Source organism: Enoplosus armatus, chromosome 6 (assembly GCF_043641665.1).
Source record: "Enoplosus armatus isolate fEnoArm2 chromosome 6, fEnoArm2.hap1, whole genome shotgun sequence".
NCBI lineage: Eukaryota > Metazoa > Chordata > Actinopteri > Centrarchiformes > Enoplosidae > Enoplosus > Enoplosus armatus.
In genome coordinates, this window is record NC_092185.1 from 11,225,817 (window position 1) to 11,249,439 (window position 23,623).

Genomic DNA, 23,623 nt, shown 5'->3' on the forward strand with positions numbered 1-23,623 from the left:
AGTGTACAAAATCGAGCCACGTTGGAGGATGGTATGGTTGTTCGTATGTACACTGTTTAAACAGTGTGCAGTCATCAGAGCCGCCTGTTAATTTTTCATCCCACTATCTCCAGTTTGCTTTATGAGGGCCATATCAAACATTCAGGGCAATTCAGTGCTGATTGTGTGGCTTCATTAATTACTGGTCTCACAGAGAACATCTGTTAATTAAGATTCCTGCAGAGACACTTCTGGTGCAATGTGATACTGGGGCTGTAAAGTAGGCATTACTGTAAGCAACTGTTTCGGAGGCTGAAAGCGACAAAACAGTGTGTGAAACTCATGCTGATTTCCCTCCATGGGACCTTGTCTGTTTTAATTTGATCTGATTTAAGATGGTGCCTTAAGCTTTCACAGCCTGACGACAGTCAACAGATTATTGTGGAAGTTGGTGCTGCTGTGTACTGCATCAATATTTCCTACATATTTATTATATTTTAGAATATAATATAGAAATTATATTTTATATATATTTATAAGCAACATGGTGATACTTTATTTTAACCCTATCTAGCATTTATAAGCAGTATATAAACAATGAAAAAAATGGTTTATTACACACTATGACAGTTGTAAGCACAGACAGAGAAACCATTGTGTAATGTATTTGTCAACAACTTCTCCTGTGAAGCCTCCATAACTGGTGTATAAACAGATATGTGTCTTAATTCTCCATGATAAATGAGCAAACTCAATCTGCTGATGAGGGCCATGAGATACGGCTGAAAGCTCCAGAAGAAGCTTTGAGAATAAACCCTCAAGCTTTCACCCGACTTCATAAGTTTTGAACACATTTCTAAAAAGTTTAAAACTCACCTGTGAATGATTTGTTCATGTGTACGAAAAATTAATGTTTTATAACACACAGTACAATTTGTTTGTACACTGTTATCAATCATTAATAAACTTAGCTGTGGATAATTCATAATTGTTGACCAATACATTAATAAACACAATATCATTTTATATTCTGCCTGCTAAATAAGGAGTTAAAGTAAAGTGTTACCAATAAGTGAAAGGATTTTTTGTACGTTTTGTGTTATTTTCAGGTGCAGAAACCCAGTGATACACAATCAGGCGCTTATGACATCTTGTTTATCTGTTAAAAGAAGTAACACACATTTCCTTCTGTTTTTCAGTGACTCTTTATCATCTGGATCTAAGCTGTGAAACAGAAAATGACAGAAATGTCAAAATATTATTGATCTTCCAAGTTGAATGTTTTGATGTTAGTGGGTTGATATATGCTGATTTGCATCACTTGCAGGGGAAACACCTTATCTCTACAAGTTCTACATAACATTTACTGCAGCTATTCCTATATTTAAGTGCTTATAAAGATAACCATGAGCACGGAAAGCATTCAGAAAGTACACAGAAAGGCCTTTGAAGTATTCATTATACTGTCGTTTAAGTGACTACCAGTAAAACTATAATTAGAAAATAAAAGAGCAGCAGATGATAGAAGATAATAAATTACATTCAAACATCTTTGACCCTCTTCCCCATTTCTGTCATATACAGACGTTGAAATCTGTATGCAAATAAAATTTCCTGTGTATGAAGTGCAGCATTGATGGTAGCAGCCTGCAGTCAAAATACATTTAGAGATCAGTAGTAAACACAGTACACCCATTTCCTCTGAAGTTGAATTTATATAAATATATATACATTTGAGAATTTGACACATACATTGAGTTTTTCTTTGAATCTCTCATTTATGGAGTAGTAAATTTGTTTTGTAAAATTTCAGCGTACAATTTGTGTTTTATTTAGCTCATTAGTTTACATGTGGCAAAGAAAATGTAAATGCATCGTCAAAAATACAGAAAATCATTTGAGTAGCTATGAACATGTACGCCCATATTGAATACATACAAGAGAAGCTTTCACAGAGTGTATATCAGGCAGGACCGCTGTAGTGTCTGAGTAAAATTAGTGAAGGTTTTCATCAGAAGCTGGTAACCTCTTCACCATTTCCTCTTGTTCTCAGGGAACAGCCATTTCCATTTATCATTCTGCAGGAGGTTTAAGGAAGTTCATCATTAAATAAATAGGATGAAAACTAAATACAACTTTTGGAGAATGAAGTAATTAAATTGATTTGGACTACATTACTGACCTTTAACCCCCAGGATGAGTGGTTGTTTTTGGGTTTGATGTCCTCCAGATGGTTGGGTTTAGGTTTGTCCTCGAGGCCGGGAATCAGCTCGTATGTGTCGTCATGAGGGAAGCGGTCGACGAGGGCTTCATTGGTGACCTCAGCGTACACCGAATCACTCTGCCGCTCTGATGATGTTCTCACCTCAGACGATGTAGTGTGTGGGCTACCAGGCCTGCCAGCCAGGTGATAGACAGCACTGTCACTCATGTATTCCGGGTGGTGGCTGCTGCTCGAGTCTGTCTTCTCTGGCGGTGGGCTATAGCGAGTGGCCTGTCTGACAGGCTTGGGGGTAAGTCTCGGTGGCGTGTGGGGGGGTGCACTCAGCCTGTAAGACTGCTCTCCGTCAGAGCTGTTGTGCAGAAGCGGTAGAGACCTGCTCTTGCTGTACTCCAGGTCCAGCTCAGAGTAAATAGAGTCCGGTCCAGACTGAGGACTACATCTGCTTATGTTGTGGGCCTGAGTTGTGGATCTCTCAGCTCTTCCCGGGTTATCGTCCCGACAGATGTGTTGGAATCGTGGTATTTCCCTGGGTGATTGCTTCCTGAGCTGAGCATATAAAACCCCGTCCTGGCCGTTCAGGGGACCACTTTCAAGGAGCCAGCTCCTCCGAGGCAAAGGTGGTACTTCCTGTTTTACAAAACAAGCAAGGTTCTTAAAATCAGCTTGGAGATGTTCGATACAGTAACACTTTCAGTGTAACATATTAGTTAGAATAATTGACTGTACTCGCCTCTAGTGTCCTGTTGCTCTTTGGTGGCCATGTAGGTGGCTGCTCTGAGGCCAGGTTTCTTTGCTGTTTTTGCGTGTTCTTCACAGTTCTGACTGCGGCCACAGGCTGTTCTTTAGGGCTAACCTGGATGACATCATACAGCTCTTCATTCAGCGCCTGCAAGAACGAAACACCAGTTAGACCTTCATTCTTGATCAATGTTACTTAAAGAAAGTGAATAAGGAGTTTTGTCTCACCTCAAAACACGAGGATGTCAGATACTCTTCAAACGGCTGAATGGGGCTCGTCTTGTAGTATTCTATGAGATCAGAGACCGTGTCATGTCCTTCAGTGTCTCCAGAGACTACAAACTGCCCTGATTCGCTTTGGTTTATCACAAAATGCCGACACCGATCCTTGCCTCTGCAACAGGAAAAAAAGAAAGTTTGTTAAAGCTTTGACTCTTCAAGACACATTCTCGTTGGTCCCATGTTATTACGAGTCTAGTTTTTAGTCCATAAATCAGATAGTTAATTCAATTTAAAAAATACAAAACAACATGGGCTCCTTTGGCTGAAAAGTGACAACAATTTGAATGGGAGTTTGGCTAAAATGACATATGAAATATGATTTGTGGTTCAGACAAGCTGAAAACAGTTTCTGTCTGTGTTAAATTAATGAACAACTTCCCATTTGTGACTTTTGGAGCTTGGATATCCGCTGATAAAGTAATCTGCTAACTAATGTCTTAGAAGCAGTCCCAGAAGTATAACTACAGCGGATTTGGCACAAAATCCACACATGTTTTTACAATACTGATAATGCCTATGCTGTACTTTAAATCTTGTTGAAGCAGTATTGATTTGTGAAGTTATATATGCAATAACACAAGAATATTATAAGCAAGCATTAAAGACAGAGAGGATATTATATTTATTTCCAAATAAGCTCACTGAAAAAACATCATCAGTGTTCATAGAAAACCAATACTCACTTATAAGACAGTATGTATCCAATGGCCTTATCACTGAGACGGATCAGGAAGCAGCCCAACTCCTTTTCTCTAAGTATTTCTTCAGCATCCCTGTAGAAAAACCACAGAGTATTTAAAATTTAAACTTTTTTGATGTTTCCCAAAAGCCCATTTGGCCTGAGTTTACAGGAACAGACAGGCGGATCACGTAATTCATCTGGGAAATTACACTGTATCAAAGGAAAATCCATTTGGTCACATGTCATTTACCAATACACAGGTTCTGACGAAACTGTCCCTTGTGCTCTTTATGTAGGTGTGCTCATTTGAATCTGAAATCTTCCAGACATTACAAAGGTATATTTTGGTGCCAGAAAAACTACTTACTTTCAGACCTGTCCTAAATTTCTGCTCTACTAAAATATCACTGCACCTGATATACACTCTGACTTATACTTTAATACATTCTCACTTCAAATAGTAGAGCTTAAGTAATAAAGCATATACATTTATGTGCCTGACAAATAAAAAAACACCTTCTCTATATTAAAAATGCAGCAGGTCATTTGTCACGACTCTCTATTTGGAACTTCTACATAAAAACAGGACAGAAAAAAAATATTTTGTCCATATGATGCAATGGATACTTACTTTCTTGAGATAAAGCCCAGAAACCAAGTGGGGAAGAAGCCGTTGTGGACGATGAGTGGCACTTGAGTCTCTATGAACCACTTTGAAGCCAGTTCTCTGAGTCTCCCTTCAGTCCCTTCAGCACCAGAATCCACCGGCGGTTCCCTTTGCTCCATCCTCGCCCGGTCCTAATCAAGCCACACAGACAGCTGATGAAGACAACAAGCAACGTATGCAGCGAGGCTGTATTTTAATAATCTAATTTGCTTATTTTCCAGGCGTCAGCCAGAGGCTAAAAGTAGCTCAGTGTTCTCATTGTAAAAGTTTACTACTGGTGCTGCAGGAAAAACCTGATCATTCACGTGTGTACTTCATGTTTTAACATATACTGTATAATATTTCTTTACTGTTAAAATCACAATATTCAATATTTAATTTAACATTTTCCCTTTTCATCCAGCAAGACTTTTATTTACATTGACTTCCTCTGCTGTAATGTCACACTGATGTTAGGCAAACTGTTACTTTGCATGGAGATATATGGTTAATATGTTAAAGCAGTGAAGGACCAGTTCTGGTGAGCGAGGTGAGGATCTAGTAGCAGCACTTACCTTGAAGCAAAATGTCAGGCAGGTCCCGAGGGAGGGTGATTTCGTATGTCTCTGATCCTTTGTCCTTGACCCTGAAAAGTGGCAGATCCTCTCAAATCTGGGTTTCTGTTGTCTGTGCAGTACGCAGCAATTCCTTTCAATCCCTAGAAAATAATCAAAATTAGACAATGACACTTTATTCTCAGTTTAATGTAAAGCTCAGATAGCTATTTATTAGTTGAGATGGAGTACATACCTTTCCTTGAGATTAACGCTGTGTGATATGAACCTGGTGTCATTTCAGCAAACATTGAAATACGTCTCTCAACTTCTGAACAGTCTGTAACCTCCAAGCAAAGGTGTTCTGAGGGAGTACGACCCAACACACTAGATATAGACAGATGACATTTACAATTACACGTTTTTCCACCGGCTTGGAAAGCAATGGTGCTCGGCAACAGCACGGCAGAGTTCATACAGCTCATTTGCATGACAGAGACGGCTGAGGGGCTGCTGAACAGAGCAAGAGCTTCCTGAAGAGAAATGGAAAGTAGGCTGTACAGAAACTGTGGTTTGAACATGAGAGCGTTGGTTTGCAAGAGGAGATGTTTTACCCACAGACTGTATGATTACTGTAGTAATGGGAGATAAGTTGCGTCAGCAGTTGGGTTTGCAATAAATCCGGATCATGGCTGATAAGGCGGATCCAAATGTGTGAAACAAGTGGAAATATTTGGGAAGATTCGCTTTGTATGCAGAGATTTTAGAGGGCATAAACAAAACTCTAATGAGATGAGATATTTCCCAGCCTTGTTTTGAAGGTTGTCACAAACAATGGCTAACTCATTCCCTCCCCCTGTGGCTGAGACAGTCGTCATGAATCATCTCCTTTGGTTTCTGCTCAGTGGTGAGCAGTAGGAACTCCCTATGGGGGAGAGACAATGACCAGAAAGAGTCTGTGTCATACTGAGCGGGACGAGACTGGATTTCAGCATCAGCAGCCCCAATGTTAACATTGGCCCAAATTTGATCCAACTTTGAGGACATCCTGCTGACGTTCCCTAAACGCAGCTGATCAAACCTGTCTTTGAAAGTGTGATCAGTGTGGATCTGAATGTCTACAAAGTCTATTTCCCCTCCAATTCTCTATATATAATAGAAATTATAGGCGTATTATCCATCTCCCCTGCCATCATTTAACCAATAACTGCACTCTAATGTTCCATGTATGACTAAGTATTGCTACAGTAGCATGAGCAAGAATTTCAACATCATCTCAACAGTGCTATCTGTCTGTTTTAAATGTCTTTGTGAGTCATTGCGTGCTCCTCTGGGGGTGTGGAGAGGTTTGGGGTCAAATGTTATCACTGGTTCCGTGTTTGTAAAGAATCCATTCGACGATGAACCATTGAACAGTGCATGAACAACATAGAAGTGTATTTTATCTACAGCAGCTGTGAGGTAAACGGATGTATAAAAGGAAGCAAAGTTATCTGACGGTTAACAGACAAAAAGGCCCTTTAAGATCTTATTTCAGTCTTCTTCAGAAAAACCTATGAGGGGGATGTGGGTCTCTAAAAGGTCACAAGTCAGTTGACGCCTGTAAAATGTCATTATAACAAAAATCACACCACTTCTGCTTACTCTTTCCTTTAAACCTGAGGGTGAGACAAGCATCCTCACAAACAACGGAATTCTCCCAAAAGTAAGCCAAAGTTCAATCTGACCAAAATAATCATGTAACTTGGTGGTTTTACTGTATTCCAATGATTTAAAAAACCCTCCAATATCATTTTAAGAACAGTTTAAATGGAGAAAAAAGTGTATTTCCAAGCATAAGACCAGTCATCTACTGTTTACTTTCCATGACCCACATGCATCATGTTGTAGCATGTTCAGGTATCCAACCATCAATCAACCTGAAGTATCTTGAACATCTTGTTCTTCTCTGCAGCTCCAGAATGAACTCTGAGCCCAGCAGGAACAGGCTAATCTCTGTTCTGTTATAGACCTCAGTTTTATTGTATGAGTCACATTGTGAATAACATATAGTTAAGTGAATGTCAATATGTGATAAAACAGCTGTGGACTAGATTGATTTATTAAGCAATATACTGTAGCTCCTACAAACAGCATAAAGAGCAGTAACTCATTTCATTTTCTCATGTACTGTACATACTGTAATGAAATGTTTCAGGTGCTGATCTTGTATGTCAGTATTTCTTCTTTTTCCCTACGTCATAATTTGGATGTGTTTTTTCTTTTGGATATATTGGAGAAAATTGGAGATATGATGGATTATAAACCACACAAAGGTTCAGGTTCACTACAAGTTAGTTGCTTTTGGTAATTTGATTAATTGCAATTTGCACCACTATAATACAAAAGTAAGTAAAGCAGGTCCTGTATTTTCATCTCATCTCGTGGCTCTGTGTTGAGTCCAGTTTTAGTCTATATTATTTTAGTTTTATATTGTGGTCACATGGTGCATTCACCTAAACATTGTTTATCAAGTTACCGCAACCTAACTGACACAAAGAGATTAAGGTGTATTATTCCAGCAAAAAAACAGTTGACAGTGGTGGAATGTAACTAAGTACATTTACAGAAGGTACTGAGGTACTTTACTTGAATTGCTCCACTTTATACCTCTACTCCACTACATTTTGGAGTCAAATGTTGTTGTTTTTACTCCACAACTTTCATTTCACAGCTAAAGTTACGGTCCTATTTACTTATCAGATTACGATTTTACACACAAAACATGTGATCTGTTTATAAAATGTGAAAAACTGTCATAGATTAAACTTCTCAAAATTGTATCAAGCAGTTAAAATTTGCTTCACATCACCAGCTACAACATTAAAGTTAAAATTACATGATAATGCATCAGTAATACTAATCAAATGTCACAATGCCTAACAAGTACTTTTACTTTTTAATGCAAGTATTTTTCGAGAGTGGCGCTGCTACTGTTTTTTGAAGTAAATGATCAGAATACTTCCTCCACTGGGTTCCTGGGTGCGTACTGAAGGTGCCATGTGGACCTGCTCTGGACACTGTGCATCATTTTTCTACGCGGTCTCCAGCCTGCAAGTTGCTCTTTAGGAGGATCTTGGAGGCAAAGTGCATACACAGGATATACACAGAGCGGTGTGCAGTGTCATCAGAACAGAAGAATCCGGCTGGAGTATCTGAAGTTGCACATCTGGTCAAACACCGCCACCCAGCGATGCTGCTGCCTCACACACACACACACACACACACACACACACACACACACACACACACACGTCGTCCACCACGTCACCGTTGACACAAACTACATCTCCCATGCTGCCCTCACCAAGAGGGAGGCAGTCATGCGGATGGAAACAGGAGTGGGCATCCGCTGCGCCGCACGAAGAAGAAACTTCGAGGAAAGATGCACGAAGAGGAGGATGGCGGCGAAGCAAACTCCTGCACAGCTCCCCGCAGTGTGGCCTTCAGGTCTGTGGATGTGGCCGAGGTCGAGGGCGCGAAGGAGCAGGCCTGCAAGCTGTGCGGCTACTTGAACAAACTGTCCGGCAAGGGGCCACTGAGGGGGTACAAGCCGAGATGGTTCGTGTATGATCCGAGGAAATGTTACTTGTATTACTTCAAGACTCCCCAAGATGCCTTGCCACTCGGGCACATCGAAATAGGCGATGCGTGCTTCAGCTACGACGCGGAGGGGGAAGAGGGTCAGTTTGAGATCCGCACGGACGGGAAGGAGTTTCTCCTGAAGGTAAGAAACTTTTCGGCATGTGTGGCTCTGCTTTGCGACCCTTTGCTGTCATTTGTCACTTCCTTTCTCATTGTGGACAGGCAGACACACCCATTCTCACTTGACAGATTTATGCTCAGCTTTGCTCGTTGTCAAACATTTCTGCTGACAGGGGCTGTGATTTGACAACTTTCTAAGAAAAGCTGGCTGAAAAAAATAATTAAATTGGCTATCCACGTGGATCGTGTTTGCCAGACAAGCACTTACTCAGCACATTATTCAGCTGATTGCCTCAAACACTCAGTCAGTCCACTGTTTACATGCAGAGATAATTTTAGACTCTGATTTGCTCATCTGCCCTCATGACATACTCTGCTTTGCGAAGGGTCACAGCATCTCATGTGATGGTGCTCTCTTGGTCTTCTTTGCTGCCATGTGACTGTGACGGGTTCAGTGCCAAGACAGGTGCCTGTGGTTTCACTCAGCCTTTCTGACCGCCCGAGTCTGCATCGATTTCAGCAGATGGTGGGAATAGTTAAAACCAAACAGCTTGCGCGGCCCGAGGCTGGAACTGAGACTGAAACCAGCGTCTGTGCTCATTCACATGACAGTAACCTGCTACTTAAAGCGCTCTTGGACTGTTTTATATGTTTTATTTAATTCCACAGCTGTTGTTTTTTTTCTTAGCCAAGGTGTCATTCAAGTAATGTTGATGTCTGGGTCTTTTAACCTTTGATCTCTTGGGAGCAACCTTGTTTGTGTGTGTGCGTTTGTGTTTCCAGGCCCCCAGCAGGCAGGTGATGCATTATTGGCTCCAGCAGTTACAGCAGAAACGTTGGGAGTACAGCAACACACGAGGCTCCGGCCAGAGAGACAGCTGGAGTTCCCCGACCCTGGCCTACCCTCCCACCGGCCTTGTAGGCAAAGACAATGGTAGGCAGGCACACACACACATACATGTACAGTGCAGACACTCATTTTCACTGCTCTGTTCCATCATATCCAGGCACCAGCTGAAAGTAAACACCTGTATCTGACGGATTAATGTTGGCACAAGTGCTACAAACACAAGTGGAGTTATTTTGTTGCCAGGTTCCCAAGTTTCCTACAGAAGGAGCATGTGGGCAGGGCTGTGTCAAGCAATGATTAAATGAGAAATCAACAAAGGGTGAGAAAGAAAGTCTACTTTATCTGGGGGTGTGTTTTATTTTAATGCACTCCAAGAAACATAAATCTTGTTGTGTGTACCTCTCTTGCAGTTTTCAAGTGTTCTCACAAGCATCTGCCACAGTAACTCGACAGAATAAATACAATATAAAGTACAGGATATATATATTTATATATCCTCTAAAAGGTTGCTTACAATTATGTGACACTAATTCTTCAACTTATTTTGACTGTTCTAGCTGAGTGAAATGCTGAAGGTCTCTTTGTTTTCCTGCCATCATATACACGTGACTAATGTTTTCCTGTTACCAAATGCTCTTGTTGTGTGTATGTGTATGTTTATTATTATTGTCTTTCAATCATATTATTTCGGTGTTCATGTTGTTCTTCGTTGATCTTCATTGTCATTGCCATAACAACGGTGGTGCTGCCATTTTGGGCAGTTATTTTGAATTTCGGGCTAACTTAGGGTTCCTGACTCAAGAAATTCTTCTTTTAGGACGGCTTTGTAATCGCTAAATTCCTATCCTAAGATAAGAGGAGTTCAGTATCTGATGATCTGAGAGTTCTGGAGGGTTTGTAAGCAGTGAGTACAGTTAGGAAACATGTTTTTGTGATGAGGCCGAGGGGCTGTCACAAATCCTAAATGTCATCCTAAACTGAGATAAGTTTTCAGACTTCATAAGTTTCTGTAATGAGGCACACGGTTTCACAATCCGCTGTCTGCAACCTTTAGTGGGAGTGTGTTTATCTTGCTGCATCACTGTGCACCTAACTATACACGCATAGTGATGGCAGAAGAGTAGCTGTTCCTAAAAGCAAATTAAAATAATTGAAAAGTGGTTGAAAATGTTATATCATGCGTTATTTCTGTCTCAGAAGTCCTTGCCCTTTTGTCAGTGAGCTGTGATGAAATGTGTGGGTGCAGGAAAGACCTGTGAAATCAGCCAGGCTTTCAGTAATGTCTCCTTTAACTGGAATGATCCCTCTGGCTGTGAAGAGGACAGTAAATGTTTTTGCATGGCCAGTGAACAATTAACATGGCTAAGCTTAACTTTGCAACCAAGGTGCTAGACTTATCATGTAATAGCTACTGACTAGAAAGGTTTAGATACAGCACACTCAGCTGTTATTCTGCCATCAACTAATTTGTTAATTAAAGCTGGCACAGAGAGGTTCAAAGAGTTCAAAGGTTTTATTGGAGCAAAAGGAGTCTGATCATTGTCATCCCTGAATTGCAGTGTAACAACAACATTGTGGTCACTTCCTTCTTGGATGTGACTACATAATTGTGGAGCTGTTTCAGCCCTTTATGCAACGTTCCCACACTTTCCCAGCTAATTTCATACAAAGCTGAAAATACAAATTATATTTAGCCTGTTGGGCTCAGAAATGCTACATTCTGTATTTTCTGATGGTCAGAGAGCTGCTCATGAAGCCACAGACATGCAGCCATGCTGTAAATAGCATTCTGGGTAACTCAAAATATTGCTTCACTTTACTCTGCAATCCATTCAGGGTCATTACAATCTCATTTCCTCAACAAACAGTTCATATAGCTGTGAAACAATAGTGGTGATATGAGCAATGCGATATTATTATTATTATTATTGTGTTATTCTAATGTGTTTTATTTCAGATGCGAGTGTCTTTGAGAAGCTAAGTGACAGCATGGAGAAGGTCCGCAGCGACTTTGCCATGGAGACAGAGACAGATGGCGGGGGAATGGTGGGCATCCAGTCAGCCAGAGGGCCTTCGGCTGCTTCCACAAACTCCCTCAACTTCTCTCTCAGAACCATTGGTACAGAACTCAGGTGAGGCTGAACGAAAGCTTTCTGCAGCCTAGTAGGATGATATCATACCCACGGTTTTTAAAAAGAAACGGCATCTTTCCAAGTCTTTGTTTTGAGTCCCTGCTAAACAGGCACAACTAGTTAGTCTGCTTTGTGCCCCATTAGAGCAGAATTGAGGAAAGAAAATACCTCGTCAGTTCTTCCTCAGGTTGACTGACGCAGAGGAAATGGTAACATCCATATTTCACTCGTTGCATAGTATGCAGCAGTTCCTCTTCTGGGCCGTACAACGCATGTATTCAAATGAAGCAACGTACTGAAATGCTAAAAAATTTGACATGTTTTGGAATTTGCTTTGTGTTCGAGATGGAAAGAGAGTTCACTTATAAAGGTGCATAGGAATCTTTGAGCATTTGAGCTGCGATGCTGCATGTCGGCATGTCTCCATAGCAGTCTGTTTTACCCTTTTTTATGATGATTTAGCTTCTCATATTTTAAAATGCAACGGGTGTATCCAGTTAAAAAACACACACAGCAACTAGTTGTTGTTATGGAAATTGAGGTGTTAAAATGTTCATGTACTGTAAGAGGAAATGTATAGAAGAGTGATCGTTGAGAAACGTATGTATAACCATGTAAGGGAAAAGACTGGAAAAGTACTACACTTTTCGCGTGTGTGTGTGTGTGTGTATAGCATGACCCTGTAAGACAACTTCATGACGGGGTAAAGTCTGGATTTGGGGGGAGAGTAATCATGTGTATTGTCTGTGTAGATATGTGTTAAAGACGAGTACTGTGTGTTTAAGGTATCACAAACTATAGAGCCAACAAAGCAGAGCCTTTTGCCCCCTTTGATAAGCGAGATAGTGCGGTGATGACAGGAGGCAGTGAAGCTCGTGACTTGTTTGTGATGTAGTGTATATATATATATATATATATATATATATATATATATATATATGTATATGTATATATATATATATATATATATATATATATATATATATATATATATATATATATATGTGGTGTAACAGTTTGTCTGGCAGTCTCTCCTATGTACGTATGCTGTGACTCCTGCTTGCAAGCATTAAAGAATTCTTGGGAACGAAAGATTAAGACCGATATTGTGTTCAGGTATTTCATTGCCATCATCTCACGACTCTAAACCGCATCAGGTTTTCTGATTGCCACGACATTGTTTGCTGATGTTTTTCGCTCCAAACAATTGCAAAATGATTCATACTAACTGAAATAGGGGCCGGTAGAACATCTTATCTGTAACTAGCTGTTTTGTGCCGTGTAAATCTGTAAGTTGGTTACTGCAGTTATAACTCATGATCAGAAGCAGAAGAAGCTGAAGCTCAAGAATCTTCACACCAGAAATGTGATGTGAAAAGATGCTTTGGTTCGCAGTTATGCTCATGAAGCGTGAGTGAATCCTTCATGGGGCTGCTGTAGACGGATTCACTGATTAAGATTTAAGCGTGCCTGTTCTGTCTGATGGACGTTTGGTGAACGACTGAAAGACGTGACTGAAACACCTCCAGTGCAGGCGAGGGGAAACGTCGTTCTGCTGCACACAAAAAGTCATGTGTTTGCAGTGAGTATAAAAAGCACGAGTCTGTACAGGCTTATGGTTAGACATGAGCCTGCTAATTTTAGATTCAAGAATGCCCTGATAATTTCTTACCTTCAATTTATATTATTACTTATTATTATTTTACGTAGACACTTTATTTTTTAAATTATGCTCTCCCATCGAAGGTAACCTGTTATATTGTAGAGCTATATTGTGTATTGCTTTTTACCTTTATACTGCTGTTGTTCTGTTGCCCATGGCCTGTTGGGGAAAAACCTCAACAAAGGCTGTTTGTGCTAATGTTATTTACAAAGTAGCAGAGCATCAGGCTTCCCTGCAGTTTGTCCTTGATCTCTGTTGATTTGAAAAGCTCTTATATAGTAGCAGTCACTTAATGTCCAGCATAACACTGAAGCGCCACAGTCTTGGTCTTCCTCACCCTCTTGTCTGGTTTCTGTTCTGTCAGGAACTCCATGTCTTATCTGCGGCCGGGCAGAGGAGGTGAGAGCAGACGCAGTGTGTTTTACACCGGCGGCAGCAGCAGCAGCGCGGAGGAGTGGGAGCTGGTGGATGCTCCACCCAAGGACTTCCCTGAACAGAAACACCATCCAGACACACACAGACGTACGTCCACTCCCTGCTGCCTTATTCCCCCTCTGGCCAGGGTTTAATACTCATACTCAGCTTACATTCTGCAGAGAAGACTGTTTTGTTTGTCTATAATTGCTGAACTCATTTGCTCAATACTATGACAAATGGACAAAGAATGCTTTTTTTCCAAACCGTTTCGGCCTGCTCCAGCCCCCGATTCACTTTTATCACTTATTGTTTTGCTCATGTCTGTTACCTACACGTACAATCTAAAACTGTAGGTGGGGATCACAAGCCAATGAAAATGAAAACCGCAAAGAGTAATGCAATTTTCTTCTCTCTCAGATTCCTTTGGATCAGCGTTTACGTTCGACTTTGTGCGCAACTCATCCCGGCCTAAAAGGCCCTTGCTTCGAGACATGATGCGCTCTGGGGGGTTTGGGCGCAACACTGAGATGCGCAGCGCCGAGAGCTCCCCAGTGGAGTATAACGGCAGCAAACCTTTGGAGCTGCAGCTTCGCCTCCAGAGCCAACAAGAGGAGCTAAACCGCATGCAGCAGGAACAGACCAAACTCAGAGAAGAGCTGGCCAGTCAGAAGGTACAGTTATCTCACTCAGTATTTCACCCAATGTGATAGCACCTATATGGATCACATGAAAACATTCTGGGGGAGAGTTGTTTCCAGAGAGATCATTTTTTCCCTGTTTGGTGATGTAAAGCTCTCCTGTCCATCCAGTCTGTTAGTCATCTTACCAGTGGTCTTGTTTACAGTAAGTGTAATGTCTCAAAGTAAATGTAGCAAAGACTTGATGGTTTTCACCAGGATTGCCTTCATAATGTGTGAATTATCCACATTAGGGGAAATGTCAAGCTGAGTGGAGTGCTTTTACTATCATGTCATTTTAGTTAATTCAGCACAAGCCTGAGGTTGTGGCGTCTGCCTGAGCGGTTTGGTGTAATTCTGACGCTCTCACTAATACAGGAAGACAGCCAATGATTAGTCATGCTTAAGTAAGAAACAAGGAAACAGCAGTTCTCCTAACAACAATCACAGCTGTGCCGTTCTCTCTGTTCTTGTTTTAGTGTTTTGAGACCAGCCGATTGGTCTGATGGATGTATAATGTATGTGTGTGTGCTTCCCCTGTCAAGTGGCTTACTTCCAGCTCAAACTGAGTAACTCTGAGTAACTGAGTCAGCTGGCTGTAATTGTTGTTGGAAATATTCTGTCATTCCTGGCACTGTTCTAGTCAAGTGGACTGAAGCTGACATTGTATTGTTAATATTATTGATTTATGTCCTCCAGGTAATGTTTGGCCTAGACTGAATTTGTAAGTCACATTATCACATATATATATTAAAGGGTTAAAGTTTATCCAAATTTCAAAGGAAGATATTTTTTTATTGTGGACAGTGTTCAGCATGATCTACCTTTTCTTAGAAAATAGTTGCCAATGAAAACAGTATGTTTGATTGTATGGCATAGTTACCGTGTCTGCATCTGTGTATTATGTGCATGTGGGTGTGTTTGTGTGAGTGCACATGTCCCACATCAGTGCAAATGGGTGAGCCACGTATTTGCACATTTTCTCAATGCAAGATAGAACGGTAAACGTTTGTTATTGAATTTCATGCTCTGTAATCACATGAAATTGGTTATCTGGGCACAGTGGTGGTTGTGTTACACGTTGCTGCTTAGGTCAATATGACTGTGGCCTCTCTCAAACAGTGTGAACTGGCAAAGTTTCTACCAGGAAATGATTTAGCCAAGGGGGGAAGCCGCCCAGATCCTGATGCATGCAGTGTAGTTTCTACAGAACGGCCTAAACACACTAAATACAATGGTTTTTGCAGTGTGAAATGTTGCCTGATGATGTTTTTTTCTATGAAGTATAATTTTAAAATGTGAACATTTCATAAAAAATTGTTACGATGTTAGGTCGCCCAACTCTGCTGTAAAACACTGAGGGAAACCCTGACTAGTGTACTCAGTCAGAGGTGTTTGTTAGAAGGGCAAATATAACATACAACATATATAATATTGTCATAAAATTTGAGATTTATTTCCTTGTGTAAGTAGTTTTATAGTTGGATTTGATGTAAAATAACTAATAAAATGATAAAAGTGTATTCTAAAACGAGACTATTGTTATTAGTTATAGAAAATAAAATCATATTATACAACTTAACATAAAAAGAATCTTACACTTCATTATTTACTTTACTCTAAGCTTGTTATGCTTCTGCACCCAGCGGTGTTAGGTGTAAGAAATTATGAAATGTATGTCACTGTTTTCTGTGAACCCGGCGACTACATTTTAAGGCATGATACTGAACCTGAAAGACCATGTGTTGACCAAAACTTCCTCTTTTCTGAACCAGGAGCTGGTGAGACTTCTGCAGCAGACTCTGAGAACCTCCCAGTGTGATAGGCAGCCGGTGCGCCTTCCAGACGCAGCCTCAGATCCATCTGCTGCGGCTTCAGACCAGACTCCGGGTTCAGCAGTAACCCAGGAGGAGATCGCCCAGCTGGAGAACCTGCTTCAGGAAAGAGAGGGACAGATCCAGTCCCTGTGTGGCCACATGGAGCGTCTCGCCTTGGAGAAGGACAGTCTGCAACAAGAGCTGAAGGGCCTGAAAATAAAGGTGGGGGAGATGAACGACCAGCTGGGGATGCTGATGGAGACCATCCAGGCCAAGGATGAAGTCATCATCAAGCTATCACAGCAGAGCTCCGAGCAGAGCGGCAATCCAAATGATGCCGGCTCACCACCCCACAACAAAGATCAGGAGCTGGACATCCTCAAGGTGCAGAGGGAAACACTTAAACCACATATGTAGTTGATGGAGATGATAAAGCTGCACATGTGAAAACTGGAAGCGTTTCTTCTGATTGAATTCGTACTCTGATTAACTGAAAACATGTTTCTGTAATTTCAGGACAGTCTTCAAGGCTACAAATCCCAGAACAAGTTCCTGAACAAAGAGATCCTGGAGCTGACAGTATTACGCAGAAATTCAGAGAGTAGAGAAAAGGCTTTAGAAGCAAAGGTACTATCTTGTGTTTGTCGGTTAATGGTGCATTACTCTGTTAATAGAAACAGGAAGTCTGAGTAGCTTTGAGGGGAAGTCCAGTATTGACCTTAGCTGGTGCCCCCTAAACCTAAAAATGCCAAGTAGGAACAATGAATAACAAACTATGATCTAGCTGTTGTCAGTTCTGCTGATAATGTTTATGTTTCTCTGTTATCTTTGCTGCAGTATACGGCCCTGGAGGCCAAGTTGTGTCAGGTGGAGAGTAAGTATCTGGTGCTGCTTCAAGAAGTGAAAACCCCGGTGTGTTCGTCTTCAGAGCAGAGCCCAGCCCGCGAAGTCATTTCCAGATTATTAGAGGACGCACTGCAGGCAGAGAGCCCTGACCAGCAAGAACACCCCATCTTTAAACCAAATACTGTCAGGTATGGACTATGTCAAAAAGCCTTTATGAATAGATGTTTTTAAGTTTTGCTCATATTGAAAAGTATCTTGTAAAAGCAACTTTAAACAATTACTCATCTTTTTAACATTTATACCAGTTTAGCAATGTTAAATAGCCAAATATAGACAATATCACATCCTGTACCAATGAGAAGTTTCAACCACAGCTACAGTGTAGTTAAATAGAAGTGTCAGTATCAGTAGTATCGTAGGCCTGTAGTTCTTTATAGACGATGCCTTTTTTTAACAAAATTCTACAAGAAATTGAGGGAAAATCCATTGCAGGAGAGAAAGAGATACTGGTGTTGCCTCAACAGCCTTAATAGACCCAAATGCAACGTAGTTACCAGACCTATTTTACTTTGATTAACAACTGCTCTCGATTTGTCTTGACTGGAAAAACTAGCTATGCTAATTTGTATTTCGGTTGCTGTTGCTCTGACTTCTGCAAGCTCAGGCCTGTCCTTTGGGGCTCACTGAAATGTGTCGTTAGAAATTCAGTCAATCAAAGTCACGTAGAACTGCAGGCAGTCTGAGCAAATGTTGGAACCCCGAAAAATGTTAATAACTTTTGGAATGATTTGAACGTCGCTGATTGATAATTTTTTCTCAATTTTCTCTCTTCCTTGATTGATTTAATTTAGTGAGTATGACGTGTTTGGCTTCAAGACGGTCCCTGAGGAGGAGGAAGAGGAGGAGAAGCTGGTCGCGAAGGTGAGAGCTCTGGAGCTGAAGTCCCTATCCATGACAGATCAGGAGGTGTCCGTCGGGGTGAAGTGGGAGAACTATCTGGCCAGCACCATGAACAGAGACTTGGTGCGCGCCCCTGAGCTCAAAGCCCTGATTCGCAGCGGTGTGCCCCATGAGCACCGGTCCAAGGTGTGGCGCTGGTGTGTCTCCTTCCATGTCAAGAAGTTTCGGGACCAATTGGCGCCCGACTATTATGAGACCTTACTAAATGTGGCCCGGGAGAAGCCCAACCCGGCCTCGAAGCAGATCGAGCTGGACTTACTGCGTACTTTGCCCAACAACAAGCACTATTCCTCCCCGAGTGCAGGCGGCATCCAGAAACTCAGGAACGTCCTGGTGGCTTTCTCCTGGAGGAATCCAGATATCGGCTACTGCCAGGGACTAAACAGGTACAGGAGGGATTCTGGTTTCTCTCCTTTTCCCTTTTCACTCCTTTTTATGCCTGGTAACCATTCATTTTCATTGCGTGTGGTTTTTTTCAGGCTGGCAGCTATTGCCTTGCTCTATCTGGACCAAGAGGATGCCTTCTGGAGCCTTATAGCCATTGTGGAGGTCTTCATGCCAAGAGACTATTACACCAAGACTCTTCTTGGCTCACAGGTAAACAAGCTCAAAGGTTATATTCCAGCACTGGAAGACACAGCGACAAGATACTGGTTCCTTACCAGAGCTTACAGGTTTCTGTGGTGTTTCATGTGACTGAGGCTGCTGCTCATGACTGATCATAGAAGGAATGCAGCACAGTAATCAGCACTATTTGCTTTCTTTTTCTCTCCTGGATTTGATCCCACATTCTCTCCTGCTGTAAAAACGAAAGATCTCTGTTAGCAATATAATAATATAATATAAATATACGTTGGTTGTGTCGGTGCAGGTTGACCAGCGTGTGTTCAAGGACCTGATGAGTGAGAAGCTACCTCGGCTTCATGCCCACTTTGAGCAGTACAAGGTGGACTTCTCCCTCATCACTTTCAACTGGTTCCTGGTTGTGTTTGTGGACAGTGTGGTGAGCGACATCCTATTCAAGATCTGGGATGCCTTCCTGTACGAAGGTCCAAAGGTAAGAGGCGGTGATCCTCTAATCTCACACAGAATGACGTCTGGACATGCTCGCAGAGACTAGAAAATGAGATAAGGAGACCTTTTGAAAACTGTAATGTAGCCATTCAGTGGCTGAGTTTAATTTGCCTTCCTCTGCAAATGTATGTTTGATTAGTTTTCTGTTGACAAGCCCCCACAAGCGCTAGTTTTTTGGTTTGACACATGAACCCACTGTGTCTCCAGCCTAACCCACATGACATTTTCATAAAACTCATTTCCAGCAGCAGTGGGCAGCTGTTTTCAGAAAAAAAATCTCTGATAAAGTCATCATATGCTACCTGCACAGCACCAAATGGCAGACATACAAAGTCTATTGAAGAAAGTCAAACACCCAGCAAGCTAAAGACCTAAGAGATTTTTTTCAGGAGACCAAAACACAACCAAAAAGTAGTGTTAGTATTGGACTTACATTTGCCAGTTGGACACAAAGATGACTCCAAATGAATGCTAATGTGGCTACGTGTCTGCTGGATGTGTAATAGCCAACATGTTAGCCAAAACTACTGTTAAGTGATAATATATCAGCACTATATTTTTAGCTCTGTCTCCCAAGTTACCAAAAACAAAATGCAGCATTAAACCTGCAATAACTGATTTTTAGCCACTTGGGGGCAGTGGAAACAAGCTGTGGACACAACAGAACTATGAGCGACTACTTTCACATACAATTAGTTTAGTTCTCTAGTTCTGTGGCTGGTGGCATCAGCTTTTAACTCTGTAACTTTTGGCTCATAACAAGATAGTAGGGGTTATACTGAACTGTGTTTTCAGAGGAAATTTTTCACACATTCCTCTAAAAGTAATATAAATACTGCCTCCAGTCGGCCTTCAGGATGATGTGTTATGGTAAATGGTCACAAAGGGAAAGTCACAGGGCAGATTTCACGGCTTTGATCATTTTCCTCCGCAGATCATATTTCGCTTCGCCCTCGCTCTCTTCAAACACAAAGAGGAAGAGTTTTTGAAGTTGCAGGATTCCACGACCATCTTCAAATATCTTAGATACTTCACGCGCACAATCCTGGATTCCAGGTACAGTAACTGCAACTTGTTTTCGTATTTGCTGTGAAGTGTTGAAGCGTGACATTTGTGAGCAATAATTAACCTTGGAATAGCTGATGGTGTCTGTGTGACTGCTGTATACAAACAAACAAACAAACAAACATACTATGCGTTTTGCATCTGTAGACATTAAAGCATTAAAGCTGATCAGTAATGACCATTCATATATCAGTAGGCCAGTTCATTCACTGATCAATGACTCTGGAAGGCATTCATAAAGAATACACATAGTAACTTCAAACAAATATACACAACAGGGACAACAGGAAGTCAAATTCAGTACATCTGCACAGCAAGAAGCATGCAGAACAATAGAAAGCCATTCCAGACTGATACTATAGGGTATATATTTATTTTGTTCCCCATATTTTTTATATCTGTATTTAATATGTATATTATATGTGTATATATATATATGTATATTGTTTAAAAAAAAAATACTTCTGGCTTTTATTGACACAGTGCTTGTCTGCTGTGTGTTTCTGCACCTTTCTGTCTTTGCTGCTGTGACTTGTAAATTTCCCCGCTTTGGGATAAATAAAGTCTATCTTAATCTTAATCTTACTATAAGAACTGTGTCCTTTTCCGCTTCTTTTTATCCAGGAAGCTGATGAACATCGCTTTTGGGGACATGAACCCGTTCCCCATGCGGCAAATCCAGAACCGCCGCTCCTTCCACCTGGAGAAAGTCCGTCTTGAGCTGACAGAGCTGGAGGCCATCAGACAGACCTTCCTCAGGGAGAGGGAGACGAGTCAGGATAGACGGAGCTTCGTCAGCGATGACGAGGAGGATAACTGACCTTAAGCTTGTTTCCTGGCCTTGTGGCTTAAGTATGAAGACAAAGAGATCATCTCCTCACACCAGTGACGTGTAGAAGTTGAAAAAAGGGAGTTGGTCTCCAGAGGCGGACCATTGCTATATATTTTCAGTGAAATCGCATGAAAAGACAACACATTACAGGCCGAATGGGCTTTCTATCAGTATTCCTGCCATTTTCTTTTTGTAAACGTCTTATTTGTTGTATGCTTGTGTTTTTATGTGACAGCCAAAACAGCACGCATTGTCCACGACCCTTCAGCCTTCAATGCCAAGCTACACTCTTGCAGTCCAAATCAGTATTTTTAAACACATGGCTGTGATCTTTTAATAGTTGGCGATTTTATGCCTTTTGAAGGAATGATTGTATTTTACTTTTATATCCGGATTCCGATTGTTTGATTTTGCTTTCTCTGCCCCCAGTTCCCTTCAGAAATGTCTTTAAATTGTTTATCTAAATCTTTTTTTATATATGTATTTTCCACATTGCCACTCAACAGCACATCTTTTGTGTTTGATCCCTGTGTCTCGTGATGCACTTGAATCACTTATGCTGAAATTCAAACTCTGCTGAAACTTAAACTTTGAGTCTGAGAGCCTTCTGATCATTACTTCATTCCAAAATTGTACATATCATTCCAGCCTTTAGGGGTGTTTGTGGTTCAAAATGAATACAAATGATTTACCACCAAACCCACGATCAAAAACAAAATCTTCCCATGTATTACCGCTTGCATGAACAGCATGTGGAACATTTGGAGGAAGACTATGCTCGTATTTCTTTTTAAATCTCAGGATTCAGATCAAATAATTAGAGACTCCAACTGAGCCATCATACCAGCCAGTGTTGTCTTTTTATTGGTCATTCCAGTTTATCTGTCCATATTTGGCAAATCTTCTTCTACGAGTATTACTCTTGTTGTAATTATCTCTATACTTAAGTACCACTTACATTTTTCCAAAGACCTGTTTGAGAAGCTCAAACTGTTTTGCACCTACATTTGTACTTAAACTAAAAACAAGGCCATTGGTAAGGAGACTATTTGAAATTGGCGTTGACTTCAAAACATGTCAGTGGATCCCAACAAATGCCCTCATTATCTGACTGATTTTATCATAACTATTCCCGAAGTCTGTGTATTAAGATATTAGCCTAGAAATAGCCCTGCCTGGGAGCACTGCTCTTAAGTGTAATGTTTTGTTTTATTTTAGTAATTTTGATTTTTTTCCCAAACAGTAGTTGGGATGGTTGGGTGTTTCAGTTACCCCCGACCAAAACCTGTGTTTGCCAGATATACAGTATGTGGATAATGCTGGGATTACTTTTCTGAGCTCCGTCTGAAAATGCTGATGTATTTGCATTCGTTGTCCTCAGTGTGGCAGTGTAACATTTATCTGCCCAGTGTTTACACAAGTTCAGAGGTACCCTCCATGCAGCGTGATTTTAAAAGTTTATTATACTGTATTTCAGCTTTGGATTAAATGGCTGTGAAGTCAGTCTGTCGGCATGATTGTTGAGCGAAAATGGAAATATTATTTGTGATCTATGAGGGAAGTATTTCAGGAGGTTGCTAGACGTGCGTAGCGACGTCTTTCTATCTTCCACATCCAGGTACTTACAGATGACGGTTTACTCTTTTTACTCATTGTGACCACATTCTCTATTGCACCTGTTTTACAGTTTCTAAAGTTTAATGGACCAGTATAAATATATTGATATTCCACACACAAAGAAACCCAGTTTAGTTTTGGTGAATAAGTGTAAAACTGTTGTTTAAGTGGGAATCTACAGGAGAGTTTTTCTCACTGAGCCCCTTCTCTTGTGTGCTTATATATTGTTTACAGTTTGTCATAACTTTTAATTTTCTTTACTTTGAGCTGTTTACAGAATAGACTACCTTTTCTCTGCTGCAGGAGTGTCAGCCGTGGCATCCTAACTATTTTTGTTGGACAACCTGAATTGTGGTTGTTGTGATGATGGAAATGTGAATGAAAAAAAGACCCGTGGAAGTAGAAATGTAATTAGCTTTTCATCATGAGAGCAGGTCTCTCCAAATTTTCAATTATTGGTTTAAGGTAAAAAAAAAGTTTCTTTGGTCCACTCATTTTGTCAAAGGGCTCATACAGTAGGTTTCAGTGTTTGCTCGTATTTCAATACACAACATCTGTTCTGGGGCTAGTTTGCGTACATTTTTTACGTTTTCTGTCAGTTACATTTTCACATAGAATAAGCTACATTTAATGTTATCATCTTTCCTTTCTTTCTTTCTTTCTTTCTGAGTTTCTTTCTGTCTTTTTCTCTTTCTTTTGCTTTTCCCAGCAATGTATTGCACAAGTGAAGTGACAAGATGACTTCAGAATATTATTGGGCACTTCACTTTTTGTATGTAAATCTCTACGATAATCTGTATTAGTTAATGATGAAAAGTGCAAAG

At 40.9% G+C, this 23,623-nt stretch overlaps 2 protein-coding genes across 2 annotated transcripts; one reads left to right on the forward strand and one right to left on the reverse strand.

Moving 5' to 3' along the window:
- Positions 1 to 1,837: 1,837 nt before the first annotated feature.
- Positions 1,838 to 5,416, reverse strand: LOC139287138 (SH2 domain-containing protein 7-like). The gene is made up of 8 exons (XM_070908127.1): positions 5,362 to 5,416; positions 5,127 to 5,269; positions 4,537 to 4,703; positions 3,907 to 3,996; positions 3,170 to 3,335; positions 2,934 to 3,089; positions 2,162 to 2,830; positions 1,838 to 2,057 (listed from the first exon to the last, which is right to left on the reverse strand). Exons 1-8 carry the CDS (start codon positions 5,414 to 5,416, stop codon positions 2,010 to 2,012), a joined length of 1,494 nt encoding a protein of 497 aa, XP_070764228.1. The 3' UTR covers positions 1,838 to 2,009.
- Positions 5,417 to 8,529: 3,113 nt separating this feature from the next.
- On the forward strand, positions 8,530 to 21,170 carry tbc1d2b (TBC1 domain family, member 2B). Its single transcript, XM_070907432.1, has 13 exons — positions 8,530 to 8,871; positions 9,633 to 9,783; positions 11,657 to 11,831; positions 13,859 to 14,016; positions 14,329 to 14,582; positions 16,364 to 16,789; positions 16,922 to 17,032; positions 17,243 to 17,439; positions 18,103 to 18,597; positions 18,691 to 18,808; positions 19,083 to 19,268; positions 20,220 to 20,341; positions 20,975 to 21,170. Exons 1-13 carry the CDS (start codon positions 8,530 to 8,532, stop codon positions 21,168 to 21,170), a joined length of 2,931 nt encoding a protein of 976 aa, XP_070763533.1.
- The last annotated feature ends 2,453 nt before the right edge of the window (positions 21,171 to 23,623 follow it).

Bases quoted from the DNA above. Each gene is read 5' to 3' on its own strand.
- LOC139287138 (XM_070908127.1), bottom strand. From the start codon at position 5,416: ATGTTTGCTGAAATGACACCAGGTTCATATCACACAGCGTTAATCTCA. The intron at 3,090-3,169 runs GTGAGACAAAAC...TCGTTCTTGCAG, and splicing joins TGACATCCTCGTGTTTTGAG to GCGCTGAATGAAGAGCTGTA. The intron at 2,058-2,161 runs GTCAGTAATGTA...AACCTCCTGCAG, and splicing joins ACTCATCCTGGGGGTTAAAG to AATGATAAATGGAAATGGCT.
- tbc1d2b (XM_070907432.1), top strand. From the start codon at position 8,530: ATGCACGAAGAGGAGGATGGCGGCGAAGCAAACTCCTGCACAGCTCCC. The intron at 14,017-14,328 runs GTACGTCCACTC...CTTCTCTCTCAG, and splicing joins CCATCCAGACACACACAGAC to ATTCCTTTGGATCAGCGTTT. The intron at 17,033-17,242 runs GTACTATCTTGT...TCTTTGCTGCAG, and splicing joins AAAAGGCTTTAGAAGCAAAG to TATACGGCCCTGGAGGCCAA.